The 21687-nt window shown below is 47.9% G+C and overlaps 1 protein-coding gene across 1 annotated transcript in view; it reads left to right on the forward strand.

The window, feature by feature from the left end:
* Window positions 1-15652, forward strand: part of LOC138400139 (two pore calcium channel protein 1-like) — a 34622-nt gene extending 18970 nt beyond the window's left edge. Inside the window, exons 9-19 of the mRNA XM_069495016.1 lie at window positions 1546-1747; window positions 4191-4335; window positions 5711-5896; window positions 7554-7618; window positions 8063-8150; window positions 9674-9743; window positions 12007-12226; window positions 12400-12490; window positions 14206-14319; window positions 14531-14637; window positions 15507-15652. Coding sequence (XP_069351117.1) covers window positions 1546-1747; window positions 4191-4335; window positions 5711-5896; window positions 7554-7618; window positions 8063-8150; window positions 9674-9743; window positions 12007-12226; window positions 12400-12490; window positions 14206-14319; window positions 14531-14637; window positions 15507-15652 — 1434 coding nt within the window. The remainder of the gene's footprint in view (window positions 1-1545; window positions 1748-4190; window positions 4336-5710; window positions 5897-7553; window positions 7619-8062; window positions 8151-9673; window positions 9744-12006; window positions 12227-12399; window positions 12491-14205; window positions 14320-14530; window positions 14638-15506) is intronic.
* Window positions 15653-21687: the final 6035 nt, after the last annotated feature.

The following is a 21687-nucleotide window of genomic DNA, read 5'->3' on the forward strand; positions in this document are numbered from 1 at the left end:
GGTCTGACAGTGCGTCTGAGGAGATGGGAGGACAGAGGGTGTGGCCAGGGCACCGGTCCTCTCGTGGGCAGTGGCCAGTGCTGCTTTGTCTCTTGCTCACATAGCCTGTAGTTCCTTGAAATGTTCTGAGTGTGATTGGGGATTGGGAACATTCTCCAAGTTTCTTTCTCCCCTCAAACAGACGCAGAAACTTCTTAAAGCCAACAGTTTCTGCCCTGGTTCCTGCCTGCTTGATTTATGTCTGCAGAATTCCTGGAGATGCTGGGTGGGCAGAGGCTTCTGAGTGCTTGGGGTGGAAGGAGGATTAATTTGTACCTGGGAATCCCTGGGGATGCCTCCGCCATCTCATCCACCCTCCCTCCACTGTCCCCCACCTTGACTCCCCTTTGCGGGCCGTTTCTTTTATTGTAAGACGCGCACAGAGAAGCCTTTCTTCAAAGGACGATTTTCTGTTTGGAAAGACACAATCCCTGGCTTTTGACCTTTTGGTTCTGTTTTGAATTTTTCCTTGCTTAGGGATGTTCCCACTGGGAGCAAGTAGGAAGTCAGGAGAACTTTAATGTTGGCAGCTCAGGAGAAGGGGATGCTGGGGCCAGGTCCAGATCTGGCCCGTGTGGCCTTTGAAGGTGTCTGGCCCTGTCCAGGTCCTGAGGAGTCTCTGCCCCTCCTGACTCCGAGGCCAGGCCTCCCTGGCCACTTCCTCCCTCTGGCCAAAGAGGACACTGCAGAGGGTCTGGTGACCTCTCCCCTACTTCACTGCTGGACAGAACTGTTGCTGTGCCTCTTGGAAATTAATCCGCAACCAGATTTCCAACCTTGGAAATTAAACCGCAATCCTCAGCCAGTAAACATATCTCAGACGTGCTGTATGTGCCCGGCACCATACAAGGTTCTGGGGTGTCAACGATGATCAAGACACAGCCCTTGCCCTTTAAGAACTCACAGTCTAGCTGTGGAATCAATTAAGTGATGATGATGATATTGGTGGCAGACCTACAGGAGCAGTAGAGATGGGCATGGCAGCTGGACGGTCGATTATAATCTGAGGATGGATGTTGAGCCTCCCCGCTTCCGGAACATTCCATGTGGTCAGGCCAGATGGCAGCTCCAGGCGGGCTCCAGCTGTCCTTCCCTCCCTGGACAACTTCTCCCCTAGTTTCACTTCCCTGGCTTTTCTCTCCCCGTCCTCTCCTCCTCGACTAACTGAGCGGTAGATCTCTCTTCCCCTCCCTGGGTCTCTCTCTCTCCTCAGCAGCACACCCGATTTCCTTTCTTTCTGGAATCTCCCCTGCTCCTGGGCAGTGTGGAGTTTGGAGCTGTCTGCCTCCTGTCGCTCTGTCTCTCACCACACAGATTTTCCTTCACGGGCTCCCTCATTTAAACTTGGTAAGACAAGTTCTGTCCATGCAGACAGGGGCGGTGAGGGCCTGGGTGCCAACCCACAGTGACTTCTCTCTGGCTCTTTTGATACCTTGCCATGTTGGCATAGGGAAGTGACACTTTCTGGACTCTTGTTCTTAACATAAACAATTCTGCTTTTTTAAGAATGAGATTCGCAAGCTGGCGTACCTCAAGCGTCGCAAAATGATAGAGGCGTTCAATATTCTGAAAGTCAAGGTGGGCCCAGAGTTCGTGGTCGGGGAGGCCCGGTGGAGACGGCTGGTGCGCACCGTGGCACCAGACATGAGTCACGGCCACCTGGAGCTCCTTTTAAGGATCTCCGACGAGGGACAGACCGGCCATGTGGGTGAGAAGCCTTCGCCTCTGACCTTCCTCTTCCCTGTGACTCCGAAACAGGGCTTGTCAGAGTGGGGAAGGAGAGGACTGGCTGGCGCCACTCCAGGGACACACTCTGGGGAGCATTTGCCCCGGTGCGTCCGAGGAGAGGGCAGGTGCCTCCTGAGACAGACGCCCGCAGGTGCCCTGGCCTTTAGTCGCTGGCTCATGATTGTGGTCACCAAGATGGCCAGGTCCTCAGTCCTTAGCCCTTCTAAGTTTTGTCACCTGAGTTGTGGTCCTATTTGTAAATTAAATGAGACCAAGACTCATCTAAGTTTGAAGAAAGAAATCCATCAGTCCTAGCTTTTATTTAAAGCTCCATAGATGTGGCAAAGGACAGTGCCAATGAGCGTGTGGTTTAACACACTCCCCAAGCATGTTGCCTTTTAGAAAACGGCAGTGTCAATTTAAATATTATTTCCGGGGCAAACATGTTTTTAAGGAAGATAGCTAATCAGATTTGTTGGCTTTGGGGGAATCATAGGTTATGTTTCACAGGACATAGCAGTAGTGTCTGCTGTCTGGGTGTCCCAAGAGACTTCTTTGTTTAAGTAACACTTTCAAAGACAGCTTTAATAACGGAAAGCCCAACAGGATTGCATGCTTCACGACGGTCTCAGCCCTGCAGAGGCAAGGCATAGCAGCCCTTCTGTGAACATTCTCACTTTTCCCTTGGTCAGCAGTTGTAGGGATTTGTGGTTTCCAAGGCTAAACACTGGAAGTCTGTTAGTAACGAAAGTGTTAAAACTTAAATCTAGTGTTAACCTGAGAAACACAAAACTTATAAGGGCTGAAAAGAATTATTATTGAAGAGAATTATGAGGCAAATAATGTATTCTGCCAACAATGGTTGGCAGAATGTGGCCCACAGGTCCAATATGGCCTACTGCTTGTTTTTGTAAATAGTTTTCACTGGAACAGAGCTTTTGTGCTTTAATGGCAGAATTGAGTAGTTGTGACAGGGACTGCAAAGCCTAACATATATGGTCTCAGCCCCTTTATAGAGTTTGCTGACCTCTAAACCACAGCATGAAATAGCAGATGGGTGCAGATTGCTTTTTAACACAAAATTACTATGGTTTTTATTTTCTTTGGTCTTTCTTGTTCTACTGAATCCTCTGGTTTAAAAGATGTGACTCCAGTGAAATTGACGGATTCCCCTCTGTTGATCGAGGTGATTGAATGGCCAGGGATTTTGGCTGGATTCTCAGTGTCTCCATAACCTCCCATGGTGGGGCTCACGCAGCCCAGGTCCCTGGATCCAAGTCATGCACGTCATCTAATTCCATGAGGCTGCACGTCTCTCTGCATGGGTTTTACGTGTTTTTGGCCATTAAGATGTATATGTGTATTTTCCTTCCAGCTCTAAAGACCTGGAAACTTGAAATATCCTAAGAATCTAAGTGTGTTTTTTTATTTAACTCAATGAACTCATGTTGTTTCATGTTCTTGGGGCCATAAGGCATAGAGAGAAAATGGCAACATGAGAATGTGATATGTGCCCCCTGTGGAACGAGGGTTTCATGCTTACTTCTGAATACTCAAGTGGAGACCTGGGTGTGTGCTGGGCACCATGAATGGGAAGCTTTCCGGGTTTTTTAAAACTCCTGCCCTAGTCTTTGCACCTGCAATTTATTTCAGCAACTTTCTCTGGAGTGTCCAAAGCATTCAATGTAGTTTTCAAAGCAGCAGCAGCACGCTGCGTATCTGATTTCATCCACTGATGTGATATTTCTGTAAGTTACACATAATTACTGGAAGTTCATGCATAAACAGATTTGGGAACCAGCCCAGTGACCCGCCTGGAGGGAGAAAGGTGCACCGGGCGGTGGGTGGCCTGTTGGCCCTGGGATCTCAGCAGGTCTGGAGACCGTCAGCTGGTCAGTCGGGTGTGTCCAGGTTGGTTAAGAAAGCACCCATTGTGCTTTGGCCTGGCAGGATGGGCAAGCTCATCATGGGAGCCGTGGATTTGAGTGACTCCCTGAGGAAAGGATGGGGTTGGTGGGGAGGGAGCAGAGCAGAAGGCAGGGCCTCAAGTAGAAGGGTAAGGATTGCACACACCTTGGAAACTTCGAGGAGAGGAAGGGAAAATTGGGTTGAAGTTAGAAAGGCAGGTCAGGGCACACCTTGAAAGCAGGGGGCGCAGAGTGAGGCGGTGGCATCTGCCAATGAGCACAACCACATCCTGCTACCTTGGGTTGGCTGAGGGGTCTGAGTAAGGACAGGCAGGAGGCCTGGGTCACAGGCTGGCTCTGCTGTGTGCTGGCCCCTTGGCCTTGGGCCTTCACCCTCTGAGGCTTCAGATCCTCACCTGTGAAATGCAGAGTCAAGAGTCTGTGTTGAATTCACTTTACCCTTGGTACCTTAGTGTGACAGTGGCCATGGATTTGGGGGTCGTTTTTCCATTGCAGATAAAATGAACTTTCTACGCTTAGCTGACCTCCTCAACATCCAGGTGGTCACCATCAACATCAAGAGACACCCGTTGGAAGCCTGGGTGCCACGGCTATACCAGTCGTCTGCAAGCCTCTTGGTCCAGAAGGTGGTTCGGCACAGGCAAGTGAGATGGGGCCAGTTTCTCTCCAGTTGCTTTAAAAATAGAGGAATCCTGCTAATGCCAACTGGATGGAATGTGTTTCATCAGTGAAGCTACAAATCAACCCCTTGCTCTCAGCTTTTGGTGTCTCAGGGAGGCAGGCAAAGGGCTCTGGACACACTATGTTTGACCTTAGCCAAAAGGACAGGCTTCTAGATGATGCTTCTTTCTGGATTATGTTTCCTAAGACAATCAAGGGATGCAGAATAAATATGCTCTATGACCACTCTCTGAATTCAGGAGATTCCAGCCCCATCAGAGTAAATATGAAGTTGAAGCAAACACGGCACTTTGCTTCTTTGACTTATATGGTAAGAACCCATGACTTAGAGTTGCTTGAATGATTGTTAACGAGACCAATTCATTCTTTTATTTTCAAGTAAATGACCTCCAGAAATAGCCATTTATCTTGGTTTGAGATCTTATTTTTAATATGTGTGGCCTGGAATACCACCATCATTAAAGGCTCGTTCTTAGCCTTGGTGGCCTCTTGCATTCTTTGAATTGAATGTTTCATGAAAGTGAATGGTACAGAAGTCCTTGAAAGTAGCTCAGCCTATGATATTGGCAAATATTCCTTTTAGCTGCCTATATCTAATATTTATCAAAGCCCTAATTTATGGCAAGGCTTTCTTCGGTTAATTCCAACATTGAACTCCTGATGTGCTTCACGTGGTGGGTGTTAGCATGTCTGCACATAGCATCAAGCGCCCAGCCCTAGCGTCTAGGCGACACAGGGAACACTGGGGTAGTCCCTCCTCTGTCTTCCCGGAGCCATGGCCATGGTAGAGGTAGGATTCCCTGGGGCACAGGGGGCTGGCACCTGGGCTACCTGGGGCAGCCTGCTCTGGAACTGAAAAGTTGAGCCAGAGCCCGGCTAACATGTTTCTTCCACCCATTTCACTCAACGGATATGCCAGGCTCCTGGAAGACCTACGTGCGTTAGGGGTGAAGACGTTTCCAGGAGCTTTCTTAGTTAAGGATGTTAATTTTCTAGGGAAGAGTGGCAGGGGTGTGACGATCCTGTGATGGACCCTAAACCTCCCTGCCCCTTGATTCTGCCTAAGCATTCATCTGACTCAGGTGCTGTGCGCCCAGGGGGAACCTGGGAAGGCCATGGCTCTCTTCTCTCTCCTCAGTCTTCGCTTTCTCCTTGTTCAGGGGGGCTGCACCGGGCAGCGGGAGGCAGGTGAACTTCAGAGCCCAGCCACACTGGAACCTTCTGTAGATGACGAGTGCGTGTGTATTGGGGGGCAGAGTCCTAAACAGGCTCATGTTCCTCTCCCTGAAATGCAGATACCAGGATTTCTCTGTTTTTCTTTTTCCCCATGCCAGGATTTTTGTTTGGGTTTTTGATGTCATCATTCTAGTAAACGCCATATTCATTGCTCTGGATGAGAAAAACCCCTTCATTTCCTACGCAGAGTGGCTTTTCCTTTCTCTCTATGTCATCGAGATTCTCCTGAAGCTGTACACATACGAGCCCAGAGCCTATTTCGGAAGGAAGCAGTTCTGGAACTGGTGAGTGTGTGTATCCTGGGGAGCCAGTGGGGACTCCCTGTCATAATTTGGGGAATATGGCCACAGTTCTCCGAGCTCCATCTGCCTAGTTTTGAGGCATCTTATAATGAGATCCAGGGGCCGGGGAAACATTTGGTTCAGTAAAAACTGTTATTTGTGATGTCAATTTGAACTGGCTCTAGCGAAAATTAGAATCACTGACCAGGGCATCTTGTATTTATTTGGAAAGAATCTTTAAAAAAGGAAAACAGGCTGGGCGCGGTGGCTCACGCCTGTAATCCTAGCACTCTGGGAGGCTGAGGCGGGTGGATCACTCAAGGTCAGGAGTTCGAGACCAGCCTGAGCAAGAGCGAGACCCCGTCTCTACTAAAAATAGAAAGAAATTATATGGACAACTAAATATATATATATATATAGAAAAATTAGCCGGGCATGGTGGTGCATGCCTGTAGTCCCAGCTACTCGGGAGGCTGAGGCAGGAGGATCGCTTGAGCCCAGGAGTTTGAGGTTGCTGTGAGCTAGGCTGACGCCATGGCACTCACTCTAGCCTGGGCAACAGAGTGAGACTCTGTCTCAAAAAAAAAAAGGAAAACAAAACTGTTCTCTTTACTCTCTCACAAAATTGTGACACCGAAGGTGGGTTTTTTCCTCACACCAACCAATTGTCCAGCTCTCTGGGCACCAGCTGGGTGTCCTACAATTCAGTTCAATTCTGACACTGTGTACTTGGGGTTAGCACAGACCACACAGCCTCAGCGCTCAGTCCCACGCAACTGCCCCCACTTCAGGGACCAGTTGCAAGTCTAGGTTGTCACCTGTGCTTCCAACTGACCAGCTATAATCAGAGGTTCCTACGACACCTTCCTTTGGGTTCAGTGATTTGCTAGAGCAGCTCACAGAACTCAGGAACACAGTTTACTTAGTAGATTTCTGGTTTATTGTAAGAGGCCACAGCTCAGGAACAGCCAGATAGGAGAGACTGGTAGGGCAGGGCGTGGCAGGAGGGACATGGAGCTTCCATGCCCTCTAAGGCACATAACCTTCCCAGCACCTCTGTGGGTTCACCAACCTGGGAGCTCTCTGAACACCATCCTTTGGGGCTTTTATGGTGGCTGCATTACGTATGCATGATTGATTACATCATTGGCCATTGGCGATCAACTCAACCTTTAGCCCTTCTCCCCTCCATGGAGGTTGAGGACTGGGGTTTAGGGGTGGGGCTGAAGGTTCCAACCTCTAATCACGTGGCTAGTTTCCTTGGCAACCAGCCCCCATCCTTAGGGGCTTTCCAAAGATCACCTCATCCACGTAAACTCTGGTGAGGTTGAAAGGGGCTTGTTATGAATGACAAAAGACACTCCTTTCACCTTCATCCCTCTTTCACTTACGAATTTATAAGGATTCCAGGAGCTCTGGCCAGGAACCACAGATAAAGACCAAATACATATGTTTCTTATTATCACAGTCTTAGAACATCATACCCTACAAGGCAGCTCCTTGTGTAGCTCCCTTGGCCCACTCCCTGGTCTCATTGTCAGAAAACTCGCTGGATGAAGGGACTTCGTCTCTTCCCTGGGCTGGGGATGGGCTTGGAATCCATTATTTCTGACTTTGCAGGCCTATCCCTTGATTTGTAACTTTGCTTTCTCACCATTAGGTTTGACACGCTGATCATCATTGCAGCCCTGGTGGCCACTGTGGCCAACGCCACCATTCAGTCAGGTCAGTGCCACAGCTCCCAGCTTCACCACCTCCCGGATCATGGGTTCCATTCGTAGTCTTTGTTGAACATTCACTGTGCACCACTGAGATGCTTAAGGCGGGGGAGAGGGGATGCAAGAGAATTAGTTAAAATGGTGCATGTTCTTGAGAGGGATGGTGGCGTTGTTTGTGTTTGGCTGTATTTTAGAGATTTTGTTTGTAGGTGCCCATCACACTGAAAACTCACCTGGTCATCCATCCAAAACTGGCCCTTGGCTTCGACTTGCAGGGTTAGCAAGTGATTCGGGCAACACTTGCTTCCTCATTGCTCGGAGCCATCACCTGTTCTTGAAGTGAAGCTGCATCGGTCCCGGTACCCACAGGGGCTCAGACGTCCTTGAATAAAAGGGGAAAGCCAGAGACTCTGAGAAAACGGAACGTTAAATGACTGTGTTCCTTTTCCAGCAAGAAAATACAACAGCCAGCAGATACTGGATATCGTCTTGATACTGAGAATACTCCGGCTGCTGAGGGTCATCATCAGCGTGCAGAGGTACCGGGGAGTGGTATGAAAGGCTAAGCTTGGGGGCTTCCCATATGGGGCACGCTTGCCACCTGACTACTGACAACCCAAAATAAGTGACTGAGGCAAAGATCTCAATCAACGGAGGTTTATTAAGTCAAGTTCAAGGAGCCACCCAGGAAAAACACAAACCACAGACAGATCTGTGACTGTTTTTCTGAAGGAGAATTTGGGAACTTCAGTGTTTAAGGGAAGGCTTGGGGGAGGTGGCAAATGGTTAGATTCTTGTGAGGCCCAGGAAATCTACATTTTACATACAACAAGGTGAATGTGAGAAGAGGAATAGGGAGTGAAGGAAGCATCAATTATGTAGATGTCGCTGGGTAGGTGGAAGAATGTTTGGTCTTATCTTGTCTCTGTTCTGCACCTGGGAAGATAAGCTTGCAATTCATTATTAGTGTGGGATCTGGAATTGAACAGACTCTAGTTTTAGGAGCTAGACTTAGCCTGCAGACCTAACGTTATATTTGCATGTCCTTGCTTGTGGGATCTGGCTGATGAATAACGTTAGTAGCAGCTGTTCATTTGGAAGGGTGTGTTGCACGACAGCCTCCAGGCTAGATCTTCCCTTCTGCATCACTGGTCCTGAGATTTTTATTTCTTTTATACTGTAAACATGATCTACTACTGCTATGAATCCAGGATGCAACTTGTAAAGAGGACCTGGGGTTCTCCAGTGGGAGGGGAGGGGGGAGGATGGTGAAGATCACTCACATGGCAGCCCCCCACCCCGCAGGGATTCTCTCAGTCATTTCCAGCCCTATGACGGATGTGGACTGTGCCTTCGTGCACAGTGACTGAATGAGGGTAGTCCTGACGGAAGCAGACACTAACTCCAGTGTGCCAAGCATTGTCTTATTAAATCCTGCCAGCAACCCCTGAGCTGGGACTTTCATGACCCCTAGTTCACAGGTGATGACACGGAAGCTCCAAGAGGTTAAGTGCCCCCATCCCCGTGGTGCACAGCTAGACAGAGGCAGATAGAGCAGGATAAAATCTGACCCCAAAGCCTGGATAAACGTCACCATCGGGTTTTGATAGGCAAGCAGCCTTTCAGGGAGGTCTGGGGAGGAGATGGCTCCATCCGAGGACTGGCTTGCTCTTCCAGAGAGTGTTCAGTTGCCAATATAAACCTCCAGGATAGCCTTAAAACAGGCTCAATTCGGACAGAGAGGAAGGTGGGAGAAAAGCAGATGAGGCTGAATACTTTTCCTGCCTCAACACCCACCCACGTCTTCCCAGGGAGGTTCTCTGTAATAACCGTCCTCAGGTTGGCCAAGCCTGCCTTGTTCTGCTTTGGGGGAAACTACTAGTTAACTCCCCCTCAGCTGGGCGGATGGACAGATTCTGACACAATCACAAAGGCAAACTCCTGACCACGTTTAAAGAACAGATTCAGGACTGGGGAGGGGTGTGAAGGGAAGCATGCTGGCGGGGTGTGGGTTTTACTTTCCATCTTCCCTTTCACCTCATGGGGGAACTTTGTGTTCTAGATTCCGGGTTATAGTGACCACTTTAATCAACATTGGCCCCACAATGCTGACATTTGGTGGACTCGTCTTTGTAAGTAGCTGCTCTTGTTGCTATTTGATGTAACATAAGTGGTGAGATGTTCATCCTCAGCAACTCTCAGTAAGACTCATTTCAAGGGAGAGAAAGAAGGGAGGATAAGTAAGCGAGATTCATTGGTGTCTAGTAGCCATTGTTATAAAATATCCAGTTTCTAGAAACACTGGGCATATGTTAGTTAAGGTACACTGGTGCTGAAGTGGACACCAACTCTCCGGTGGGCCTTCCCACCCCCGGAGCAGGGGGTATTCCCAGCTAGCAGATGAGTCTCAAGGACGTCGCTGTGCACCCAGGCCACAGATCCTTCCTGCCTTGCTACGGACAGAGCCCAGCCGCTGCCTGAGATTCCCAGTGGTGAGAAAGAGGCCACACAATGCCGCACAGGGGCTGGGGACTCCCGCTCAGGGGTGGCTCCACGCTGTGAACGAGGGAGCGCGAATATTGGTGGACACTGCAACAGGGCACTTATTTTTCTTTTCATTTATAATGGCAAAAATTCCATTAGCACAGGAGACTGAAAGGGTGACTATCAGTCACCCATTCCCATCCCCTGCCTGCCTCTTTCCTGGAAGCGACCATGATTAAGAGTGTCTTGTCACTCTTCCCAAACATTTCTAGTACATCATCTGCAAGCCTGTAGCTATCCAGGATATTGTTTAGTCAAATGGGATAATCCATTCGAATTGTGGTTACACAACGTTCTTCTACTGAATATGTTTGTCCTGTGATCTGGGAGGCACGTGCCTCCAGGAAAGCTCTGCCACAGTTAAAAGCGTCCCACTGAGGGAAGGGTCCAGAACGTGTGCCCAGCCCCACTGCTGACAGACCCCTGGCAGTCTCGCCTCTGCCATCACAGATGATAAGGGGAAGCCCATTCCTGGGCAGGCATCTGTGTGTGCTGATGTGAGTGTACCTGGTGGACACAGTCCTAGCAGCGGGGCTGCTAGATCAAAGGTAAATGGGTTCAAACGTTGGGTCGATGGTGGCGACTTGCCTTCCAAAAGATATGCTCCCGTGTACGTTCCGGTGCCGTGTGACAGCTTGTTTCTCTGCAGCCCTCACAACTGGGTTTACTAAATGTTTCCATTTGTTCCAATCTATAGGTGAGAAAATAGCTCTGTGTTGTTTCTATGTGTGTTTGTTTAGTTATCATAAAGCCAAGCATCTTGTCCACGTTCTTTTGGCCATTTATGCTTATTTTTTGGTAAACAGCCTGTTCATATCCTTGGTTCATCTTTCTATTAGTTTTATTTTTGATATGATTTGTAGGGATCTTTGGCCTGTTAAGGAAATAGGCCCTTGGTAAGCTGTACGAGCAATTATTTTTCCTTGTCGGCTACTTTTTTTTTGACATAAAGACTTTTTATTTTGTTTTGGTTTTGGGTGTATAAAAGTTTAAATGCATTACATAGTTATACTTGTTAATCTTTTATTTTATAGTTTCTAGGTTTTATATCATGCTCAGTAAGGCCTTTTTCTATTCAATGTTTTTTCCTTGTATCTTTATGGTTTTATTTTTTACATTTAACTCTTTGGAATTTACTTTGGTATAGAGAACAAGGTAAACATCCAACCTTATTATTTTTTTCCCTAGAGGACAACTATTTATTGAGTATTTAACCCACTAACATGCTATCAGCTAGATTTTTGTTTTTGTTTTGTTGAGACGGGGTCCTGCTCTATTGCCTGGGCTAGAGAGCAGTGGTGTCATCACAGCTCACTGTAGCCTCAAACTCCTGGGCTCAAGTGATCCTCCCACCTCAGCCTCTGGAGTAGCTGGGACTACAGGCACGTGCTTCCACAAATGGCAAATTTTTCTATTGTTGGAAGAGATGGGGTATCGCTCTCAAACTCCTGGTCTCAAACTCCTGGCCCATCTCTGCCTCCCAGAGTGCTAGGATTACAGGCATGAGCCACCATGCCTGGCCTCAGCTACATTTTTGACTTTGTAAATGAAGCCTGGGGGGATCAAGGTGTGGTCCAGCTGGCTGTGTCTTCTGTCTCTCCATGGATAGCTCAGGCTTCCCTGGCAGACTGGCCAAGTGTCTGATCCCTGCCCACCCTCCTCCTGAAGCTGCCTGGAACTCTTGGCTGGGGCCAGTGACCATCCCTGGGAACAGGAATAGCACCCTTTCTGCGGGATGCTGGGAAAGTGACAGACTAGTGAATGTGGTTCTTCTCACTTCTTCTGCCCGCCCCTTGCCCCATGATTCTGCAGCTTTGGGCGCCTGCTGGTGACCTGCTGTCTCCATTCTAGGTGGTCTACTACGCCTTTGCTATTGTTGGCATGGAAGTGTTCCACGGCAAAGTCCAGTTCTTTGACCCGAATTTCACCACTCCTGATGCCTTGGTTTGTGGGAACCCGGCCTTAAAGGGTTCAGCGTTTTCCCGGGGCAGGTACTGCAAGAACAACTTCAATGACCTCGCCTCTTCGTTCGTGGTGCTGATGGAGCTCACGGTGGTTAACCAGTGGCACGATATCCTTCTGAGAAGGCCGCGTGATCCGGGGGGTGGGGGGGGGACGGTCTGCTCCCCGGGGCAAGGCCGGGAAATGCTGAAAGTGAATTCTCAGAGGAGGATTACGTCTCGGCATCTCCGAGCTCAGGGGACCTCCCGAATTTCTCAAAGGTCTGGTTCCTTAGTGTCCTACTCCTCGCAGATGGCTTTGCCCTGGTGACTCACCAGGCGGCAAAGCTGTACTTCATCCTGTTCCACATCGTGGTCGTCATCCTCATTGTTAAGTGAGTTTCCTCCTGCCGTGCTGCAAATTTCAGATCTCCTTTTTCACGATATCTGACTGCTGGCACCTCCCTTCTTGTGCCACCTGGTACAGGTTGTATATGGGTCTCATATCCCCGAGAGATGCTAAGCCACTGGAAGGGAGGGGCCTCACTGGTCACATTTGTGCTCCACATAGTGTTCCCCAGCCTCTCGCACATCGGGGTATGTTATGCACCTCAGAGCCTCACAAGTAGTTCAGGTCAGAAGGAGTCTGCGGTCCTAGCAGGTCTCCCTGCCCTTCCCTAGGGGGACTGAGTCACCCCTGAAGCACCCCTGCCGAGCTGCTGTCCAGTCTCTGCTCAGATTGGTCCCACTGCTGGGGCTCCTGAGAACCTGCGAGAGTCGGCGCCCTTGCTGTCCGGCTCCGGGCCTTAGCGCTTGCACCGGTGGGATGGGAATGTGCCCCTGGTGACCGCTCTTCATTGGCTCCAGTTCTGTCCTGACCCCTGTTCCATGGGAGAATTCAGTAAATATTTGAAAGCTGCTATGACATGTCCCCGCTCAAAAGGGCTCTCTTTCCAGTTAGAACCTTCGACTCTAGCTCCCTGGTTCTGCCTTTGAGTCCCTGTGATCACTGTGACTCTCTCCCACAGGTGCTTTCTGGGTGTCAGGACCCCCTTAGAAGCTGGGCCTGGAATTCTTGGGGTGACAGCCCAGCACTTGTCACATCAGGCTGCTTTGGCCACCCCACTACCCAGCTGACTCTGGTTCAAGAGAGTATCCTAGGAAAGGGTGGGAGAAGAGGAGACCCCGTGGGTGGCCCTGGGCTGGCCTGCTTGTCCTATGCAGCCTGAATGGATTATGGAGCAGGCAGAAGGGAGAAAGGCCTCCCTAAGAGGCCCATAAAGAGGTTCCCAGATGGGGGCATAGGCCCACGCAAAAATGTGAAAAGGCTCTAGGAATTTTGTCTACCCTCCTCTAAAAAGCTCTGAGTGCTGTGACATCCCTGGGGTATGTCGTCATCTGTCAAGTCAGAAATGGTGAAAAGTCTGAGATTTTACTCTGCTTGCGAGCTGACAGGTTAGTCTGCCATGCATATGCCAACAGAAGACGTGAGACCTTGGGCCAGAGACAAAGAGTTCATTATTCATGAGGAGAGCAGTAGCCGGAGCGACACCTTGTGTCGTCAGGTCCCTGAGAGAGCGAGAGTGAGAGTGACCCAGAGAGAGAGAGAGAGAGAGACTGACTTTACCTTCTTTACTCTGGAATGTAAGGAAAGCTCCTGGGAAGGTCTTTAGCTTTGCTACCCTGGACTGTCCGTGGGGAGGGAGACTTCACTACCCTGGAATGCCACCTTAGAAAACATCCCTAAATTGGCTCTAAAAGCTTTTGTGCAGAGGACCCAGACTGTGCGGACACCTGAGATATTCGTGGAGAACTATCTTCCAACAATTATTTTGCCTAAGCTTCCCCTTAAAATAAAGTGTATTTTCTTCTTAATATTCACTGGTTAAATAGGATGTAGAGGAAGAATAATTTTGCAGATGAATGGAAGCTGTGCCCAGTCCCTGAGAGAAGCTTTACAGTTGTCACTTCTCTCTCCTGTCTTGCGTTTTCTTGGCAACACTAGGCTGTCTTTTTATTCGGGCTCAAACACTCTTTGGAGCCGGGATTCCCTGCCGCATAGACCATGGCTGATCATCCTAACCATCCTCTACGTCTTACTCTTTCTCAGCATTTTCATAGCATTTATCTTGGAGGCATTCTTTGTGGCATATTCTTTAGAAAAAAGTGAAGTAGAAACTGCTATTGAGAAGAAGATTCAAGAGCTCGGAGTGGGAATCCAAGAGTGAGTAGCATGCTTCCCTGGACCACCCGCAGACTCGGACCCCGCCCGTGTGTGGTCTGCCAGTGCCCTGCAGCACCGAGCCTGGTCCTGTGTGCCCACCGTCGGGGCCTCTCTAGATGAGCACCCTGGATGTGGCTGGACCCTGCCCGGGAAGCCCCGTGCAGGACTCAGCTGAGGGACCTGACCATGTGTTGTCTCTTCCTCCTTGAAGGGAAGAAGTGCAAGACGGGAAGCCCACTGATCACGTGGACGCCAAGGACGCTGGAGACAACAAAACGAAGGCCTTGGAAGGACTGTATTGCAGAATTGCATCAAAAAGTAAGTTTAACCGAGCGCAAAACTAGAACTGATCTTCCTTCAGTCCTCACAGCAGCCAGTGGGATCTTTCCAGAGTACGGATCTGAGCTTCGGTGGCTTCCCATTGCTCAAGGAGAAAGACATGGCCCCTCCATGGCCTTGGCCGCCCATGCACCTGGAGTCTCTCAGCATCGCAGCCTCACTCCCTCCCGCCAGGCCCGCTGCTCAGTCCTACAGGCCCTCAGCTGCTCAGCGCCTGGCTCTGTTCTGCCCCGGGCCAGTGCAGGTGCTGCTTTCTCTCCTGGACTCACTCTCAGCTCCCAGAGAAATGTTGGTCGCCACCTGTCTTCCTTGCAGGTTCAATGGTGGCAGGGGCGTGTCTTTTTGGTTCTCCTGGTATGCCCAGGGCCTAACAGTGTCCCCTGGGCATAGGGGCTCTTAACAACTATTTGTTTACTTACTTCATTGACTCAATGAATTAACGATTGGCTGAGTGAACCCAAACCAGTCTGAATCTCAGTTTAAGCTCTGGCTGCGGTGCCCTGCAATGAGCTCAGCCTGAGGAACAAAACACAGATTACAGGAGGGGCGGCGTGAGCAGGCGGCCCCTAAGAGGTGGCTGTCCCCCTCCATCCTTCAAGAAGCACCTTCCCCTTGGTCTTCAGGGCCTTCCGTGTCTGGGGAGCTCCGTGGGGGGCCACACCAGCACGGATGAGTGATCCCTTCCTGACCTTCGCTTCCTTCCTTTCAAGGAGTGTTTGGTTGACATGCCCAGGACTGTCTTCCGCTCAGGGGCTGTTCTTCGGGAAAGCCACGGCCTCCCCAGGCCACGTGCTCTCTGGAACCCTGACATATCCAGGTTCTATGTGCCTCTTTCTCCTTCCTCCTAGAGTACAGGACTGTGGACACCTTGCTACAGCGGATGTTTGAGTCTGAAATTGCTCCAGAGGATGAAGGCCCGTCCTTGGATGAGATTCTGAACTTCTCGCCCAGTGACATATATCCCAAGAATCCCAATTTCGAGAATAGTGCATGATCCTGGCCTTGCAAGGGTCCACAATTGGAAACCAAGATAAGCTATCATCTCCTTTTGCATATGCTATCCAGAGATAATTTTTCTAGCCTGGGTTCCCTTCCGTGTTCTGGTAAGCCTGTGGATTGGCCTCTCCTGCACTGAGCAGCCAGCTGAGCGGTGTGGACAGGCTGTCTTGCTGCACCTCGCCTGGGTTGTTCTTAGATCTGATCACGAAGGTAAGGCAAGGAACACCAGTGAAGACATTATAAGGAGTGTGTATAGTCCACATGTGTGTACATGTGTAGTCTTTTCAGTGGGTATGGAAAAGCTTTTTGTTTATTTTTATACGGTACTTTCCTATCCTAGTAAAGTAATACTGTGCTACAATGTTACAGCACATGAATGAATGATGAATATTTAAATATGATAAAGGAATATGTTTTAGTAGCTTTTAAACTGTGCTTATTCAAAATGAAGGAAATATGAATCTGAAAATATAATTGTTGCAATTACTTCTTTGGGAATGGGCAAGGATGCTCTCAAAGCTTCTTGTCATGTGTGGAAGAAGATGTCTGGATCATAGGGGACATGGTCGAGTCCCCGAATGACTCTACGGAGCAGAGCCACATCCTGCTGCTCTCACTCATATCACATATTACAATTTAAAAGAGAAAGAAGTAAACTTCGATTTGGTTAAACTAAAAAAAAAAAAAAAAAAAAAAAAAAATAATTATAGCAAGATTTGAGTAAAGTCGTTCTCTGAGGTCACTTTCCCCAGCTAGAAATCTCCCAACACAAGAACATGCTTCTTCTGGAAACTTAAAATGGACTAATTTAATTTAATTTAATTTTACAAATTTTAATTGTAAAATACACATGCAATGTACCATCTTGACCGTTTTTGAGAGTGGAGTGCAGTAGTGTTAAGCATACTCACATTGTTGTGTATCCATCACCCCCATCCACCTCAGAACTCTTCATCTTGCAAAACTGAAACTCTGTACGCAGTAAACAACTCATCTCCCCTTTCTACTTTCTGTCTCCATGGATTTGATGACTCTCGATCCCAACTGCATGTTGAGCACATGTAATCCTTTAGAGTCACCACAGCGTGCCCCTTTCTTCTGGGCTTTGTCACAGCCCCACCACAGGGCAGGGGAATCAGTGGTAGCACATCCCATAATCTGAGTTCTCAGTGAGACCTGAGCCGTCTGTCACGTCATGTGTCAGGGTGGCAACAGAAGCTAGCTTGGGAAGGACTTCTGTTCTTCAGTTCTGAAGGTGACCTCAGGGCTGTGTCGTGCAGGAGCAAAGCCAAGGGCTTTGGGGCACGAATTCTGGGGCCAGACTGTCTGGTTCACACCCAGCTCCCCACCAACCATGCCACCGAACCTCTCTGTGGCCCATTTCCTCATTTGCAAACTCAGGACAAATGGTACCTCCCTCCCTAGACTGTGGGGACCCCAGGAGGCTGAGGACAGCTGCAGCGCTGACTCAGCAGTCTGCTCTGACAGGTGGCTATTCCTGTCTTAAACCCACGCCTGGTGTTGGGTGTGGGTGCTCTGGAATCCCATCGCCACCGGCATCCCCAGGAGCTGGGGCCTGGCTGCCACCCTTCCAGACACTCTCATTTCGTTGCATATCTAACATCTGTTGTTGCTTAAAGTATTTTAAATATACTGAGTTGCAATTTAATTTTTTTAGTTTGATTATATTGGGAATTTCTTGTCTTAATAATCTATAGTCATTTAAAGGATTCAATCCAGAAATATAGTAAAAAGCTGAAAGTTGTTCTTTATGCTTCCTTCTCCTGTCCCCTTCCCCTCTTATTCCCCCCCAGTCTGACACCCACTTCACAGTGGTAACAGTGGAACGAAATCTATCCACTTACCATCGTGTATATCATATATATTAATATATAATTGCATTTTTTATCCTAAATGGGATGTAATTACGTGTTTCATATATATTTTTCAACAACCGGCTTTTTTCACTTACCAGTAATTGTTTCATCCATGTTTCATGATTTAAGAATTCACCTATTCATGGACCTGTACGTTGTTCCACGTGTTCTCTGTTAAACAGAAACGGAGTAGACCTTGTTGTGTAAATTCCTTTGGGGTGCGTGAGCCCCTGTAGGAGTCGGCTCAGCGTCAGCCCTGCGGGATCCGGTTCCCGCAAACCGCTGTGCTCCGGCCGGCTCAGCCCGGCCACCAGGGGGCGCCGCCTCCCCAGCGATCGCGCACGGCCTTGGTGGGAGGGGGGAACGGGGCGGGGCGGCCGGACTGCCCAATTCTCCAGGCTTTCTCCTGCCTCCCAGGGAACTAGTCATCCCGCTCCCGGGTTGTGGCCCATGGACTCCCAGCGAGGCCCTTCGTCCCCCAGCCTCCCTGGGAGGGACTAGGGCAACACGGCTGTATCTGGCCCGAGGGCTGTGAGCCCGACTCGGGTTTGCACCTGGCAGGTCTTGCCCCGGGGAGCCGTCCCCGCTTTGCCTCCATTTCTAGCCGCAGGAGATGGCAGGAGTTATGAACAGAACACGGAGGAAGCCTCTTGTGAGGATGGCAGATCGCTCCCCGCTAGACTGTAACAGGAGAAAAGAAATCACTCCTGTCTTCTCCAAGCCCCCGTGTGGGTTCTCTGTGTTACAGCAGCGTAGCCGGCTACGGCCTAATCAATCCAGAAATGGATTTGTCCGAAACATTCTCGGATGGAACCAATGGGACAGATGGACTTGAGGGATGAGGGACAAGGAGGACTAAGGGCGATGGCTCCTAGGGTCAGAGGCAGAGAAGGGTGTGGCGTGAGAGCTTTTCAGGTGTGCTTAGGTATTGTAACAAACGCCCGACTGTCTAGCTCCTATTCTGATAGGCACAGGCCACACTTGTGCTTTTCCATCAGGAACGTCTTAGGGGAAAGCAGATCTTAGAATCATTGCCTTAGACTACAGATATAATCCAGGGGGGAAAGGCACTGGTAGCAGGAGTCTCTGCCTCTCCTGAGGAACCAGCCTTATTCTTAGCTAGAACTTAGAATGTGGAGCAGGTGGCCAAGAACGAATGGGAAATGCCTCTGCCCCAGATATATGAAGTCTGAATCTAGAACTGAGTCCAGCCAATGATTGAGCACTTAGGATGGATGAGCTGCGCCCCTAAGACACAGAGATGAACAACACCCGGCTCTGTCCTCCTCCGGGAAACTTCAGTCTCACTAGTGGAGAGAGCTGGGTTTCTTTGTCCTCCCAACAGTAACTTCTGTTGCATCCACTTCAGGTGCCCTTTAGACACAGAACTGTTTTTCCTCGTGCGATAAACTGAGTGTGTATAATCCAGACTACTAATTTATGATTAAATGAAGATGATGGCTATAGTTTGTATCAGGTATACAGCCAAAAACAAAACAAAGCTACTTGGCTGAAGTGCTTAACCTAATTTACTTTGTTTAGATCGAGCCTCCCACCGTGGGGACACGCTGTTGCTAGGAAATCAGACTGTGAAGTTTTATTTAAGTAAAGCCCTTGGTATAGCTCATGGACCAGATGGGCAACAGTAGTATCGAGACATCCCTACGGTCCAGTTGTAGGTGTGGATGCCATGGAGAATGTCTGTTGGTGTGATGCAAGTTGAAGATCCAGTAATAGCAAACGGGCTGGCAATGACACAGGATAGGTCAACAGGGGCTGGAAACCAAAGCCAACTGTCCTCCCCATGGAAGGCTGAAGGCACCTGCACCTGCCTTTCACAGATGAGTGCATTTAAGTTCTTGGTTTGATACAAAAGCATCCTTATCTTCTTTGGTCTTGGTTTCCTTTGAAAGTAGCCATTTTCAAAAGGAAAGAAAGAAATCCCACAAACCTGACATTGCTTATCAATGACCGGTTGTTTAGATAAAGAATAAATGTAATGTTGGTTTGACTCTGGATCATTTTCAACTTCCTTCCATGTTGAGTATGTGTGTAATTGGCTGCGTAAGTTACATTTTTAATTTTCAAAATAAAGACATGTTTTGGGATCCCAATTCTAGTAATTTATCCTACAGACACATTTGCACCTGCACTCACTGTTTTGTAGCAAAACTGTGAAACTGTCTCTAAATAGGGGGTTGGTTAAATAAATTATGGCACATTCCTACAGGAGAATGGTATACAGCTAGATCAATGCAGATGGAAAGATGAGCAAGAAAACTGTAAAATAATGTTATAGTTCACATTTGCTTGTAAAAAGAAATCAACAGATACCTAAAATGATTAAAAATGTCTATCTCATACCAGTATCATTAGGCATAATGGATAAATGCTAGAAGTGCTCCCACTACGGCAGAAGACAAGGGTGCCCAATACTGCCATCATTTAATCCTTTTCTCAGGTACTAGGTTAATGACGAGAGAAGCAGCATAAGCAAAAAGTTGGGAATGATATAAGCATTATTTTCATGATGACAGTTGTTTGGAAACTTCAAAAGAATAAACTGAAAAGCTTTTTATAGAAATCAATTGGCTTCATATATTCAAACTATCAGCTAGAAAGAAATAGGAAAAAAAAAAAAATCTGACTTAAAATAGCAACTGCCTGGGCATGGTGGCTTATGCCTGGAGTCCTAGCACTTTGAGAGGCTGAGGTGGGAGAATCGCTTGAGGCCAGGAGTTCGAGGCTGCAGTGAGCTATGATTGCACCACTGCACACTAGCTTGGGTGACAGAGCGAAACCTTGTCTTAAAATTAATAAATAAACTTAAAAAAAATGGTAACCAAAAAAGTATGGTCCTAAATATTTAAATTAGCACTAGCTTTAAAATTATTACAGGCACTTTTTCTTACTATTCTTCTTGGCAACAGAAATCTTACTAGTTGAAAGGGATGGCAAATTGGGACAAATATTTGTGCTTCATATACAACGGAGTCCTACAAATTATTAATAACAATAAAAAGAACAATCCAAATGAGAAATGGACAAAGGATAGAGTTCACCGAGAAAGAAAACATACATAGCTCTTAAATATATCAATATATTTGGCCTAACTCATAAGAGAAATGCAAATTAAGACTGTAAGGAGAGGCTATTTTTTCATCTGTCAGACTGGCAAAAGTCAAAGAGTCTGACCTGTCCTGTTGGTGAAGGCTGTTCCCCTTGGTGGGGAACACGGACTTGTACAGATGCTGGCACATCCCCCACGGGGGCTAATCTACTACAGATAACACCACACAACCAAATATTACATGGCCACTAAAAAGAAAGAGGCCATTCTATATGTAGTTACATTCTCTGATGCCCCATATTAAGTGAAAAAAAGCATAATTATGCTAGTTATGTTAAAAATACAGTATACAGAAATACCAAACCATCATTTTTAGAAAGATTCATGAAAAGTGGGGCATGGCTGCCTCTGGAATGAGGAACACGATGGCTGATAATAAGGGCAGGAGGAAGCAATTCGGTCTGTGCTCCTGAATTGTGTGTCACCTCGGATTTGTTTTCACCATAACACGCGAAAGGAAGAAGGGAGGGAGGGAGGGAGGAGGGTTATAGGCCCTTGCAGCTTTAAAAGTCAATAAATGCTAAGTTGGCTGCTAAAACTTTTGAACTGATTAATGATCTATACAGCTTATAAGAAAGACTATTTTCAAGATCTGAGATTTTCCTTTGGTACTTTAAAAAAATAGGCTTAGGATTTGTATTTCATAGAGAGCAATGAAGAACAGGTAAAATAAAGGACAGGCAAACTTTATTAATGAAAAATTGAAGTCCCTTGGATATATCTAGGGAATTTTTGCTTTGTTTTGTTTTTAGCTTAAAGTAAATAGGTCAGTGTTTAAAAAGTGATTTCTAGAGAATGTTCACATCCAAATTATTCTCATGAATGTTTGTATCCCAGTGGCAGCCCAATCAGCCTGCTACATGGAGACCTTACCATGCTGTATTTTGTTGAAATATTTATATTCTGTGTGATTTTTTAAACAAACATTTACATAAACAATAAATGTGGGAAAAAAAATCAAGGTTCAAAGTGAGCACGTTAGCATTTACAAAGTGATTTCTAGGGATTGTCTATATCCAAATT

Source organism: Eulemur rufifrons, chromosome 19 (assembly GCF_041146395.1).
Source record: "Eulemur rufifrons isolate Redbay chromosome 19, OSU_ERuf_1, whole genome shotgun sequence".
Lineage (NCBI taxonomy): Eukaryota > Metazoa > Chordata > Mammalia > Primates > Lemuridae > Eulemur > Eulemur rufifrons.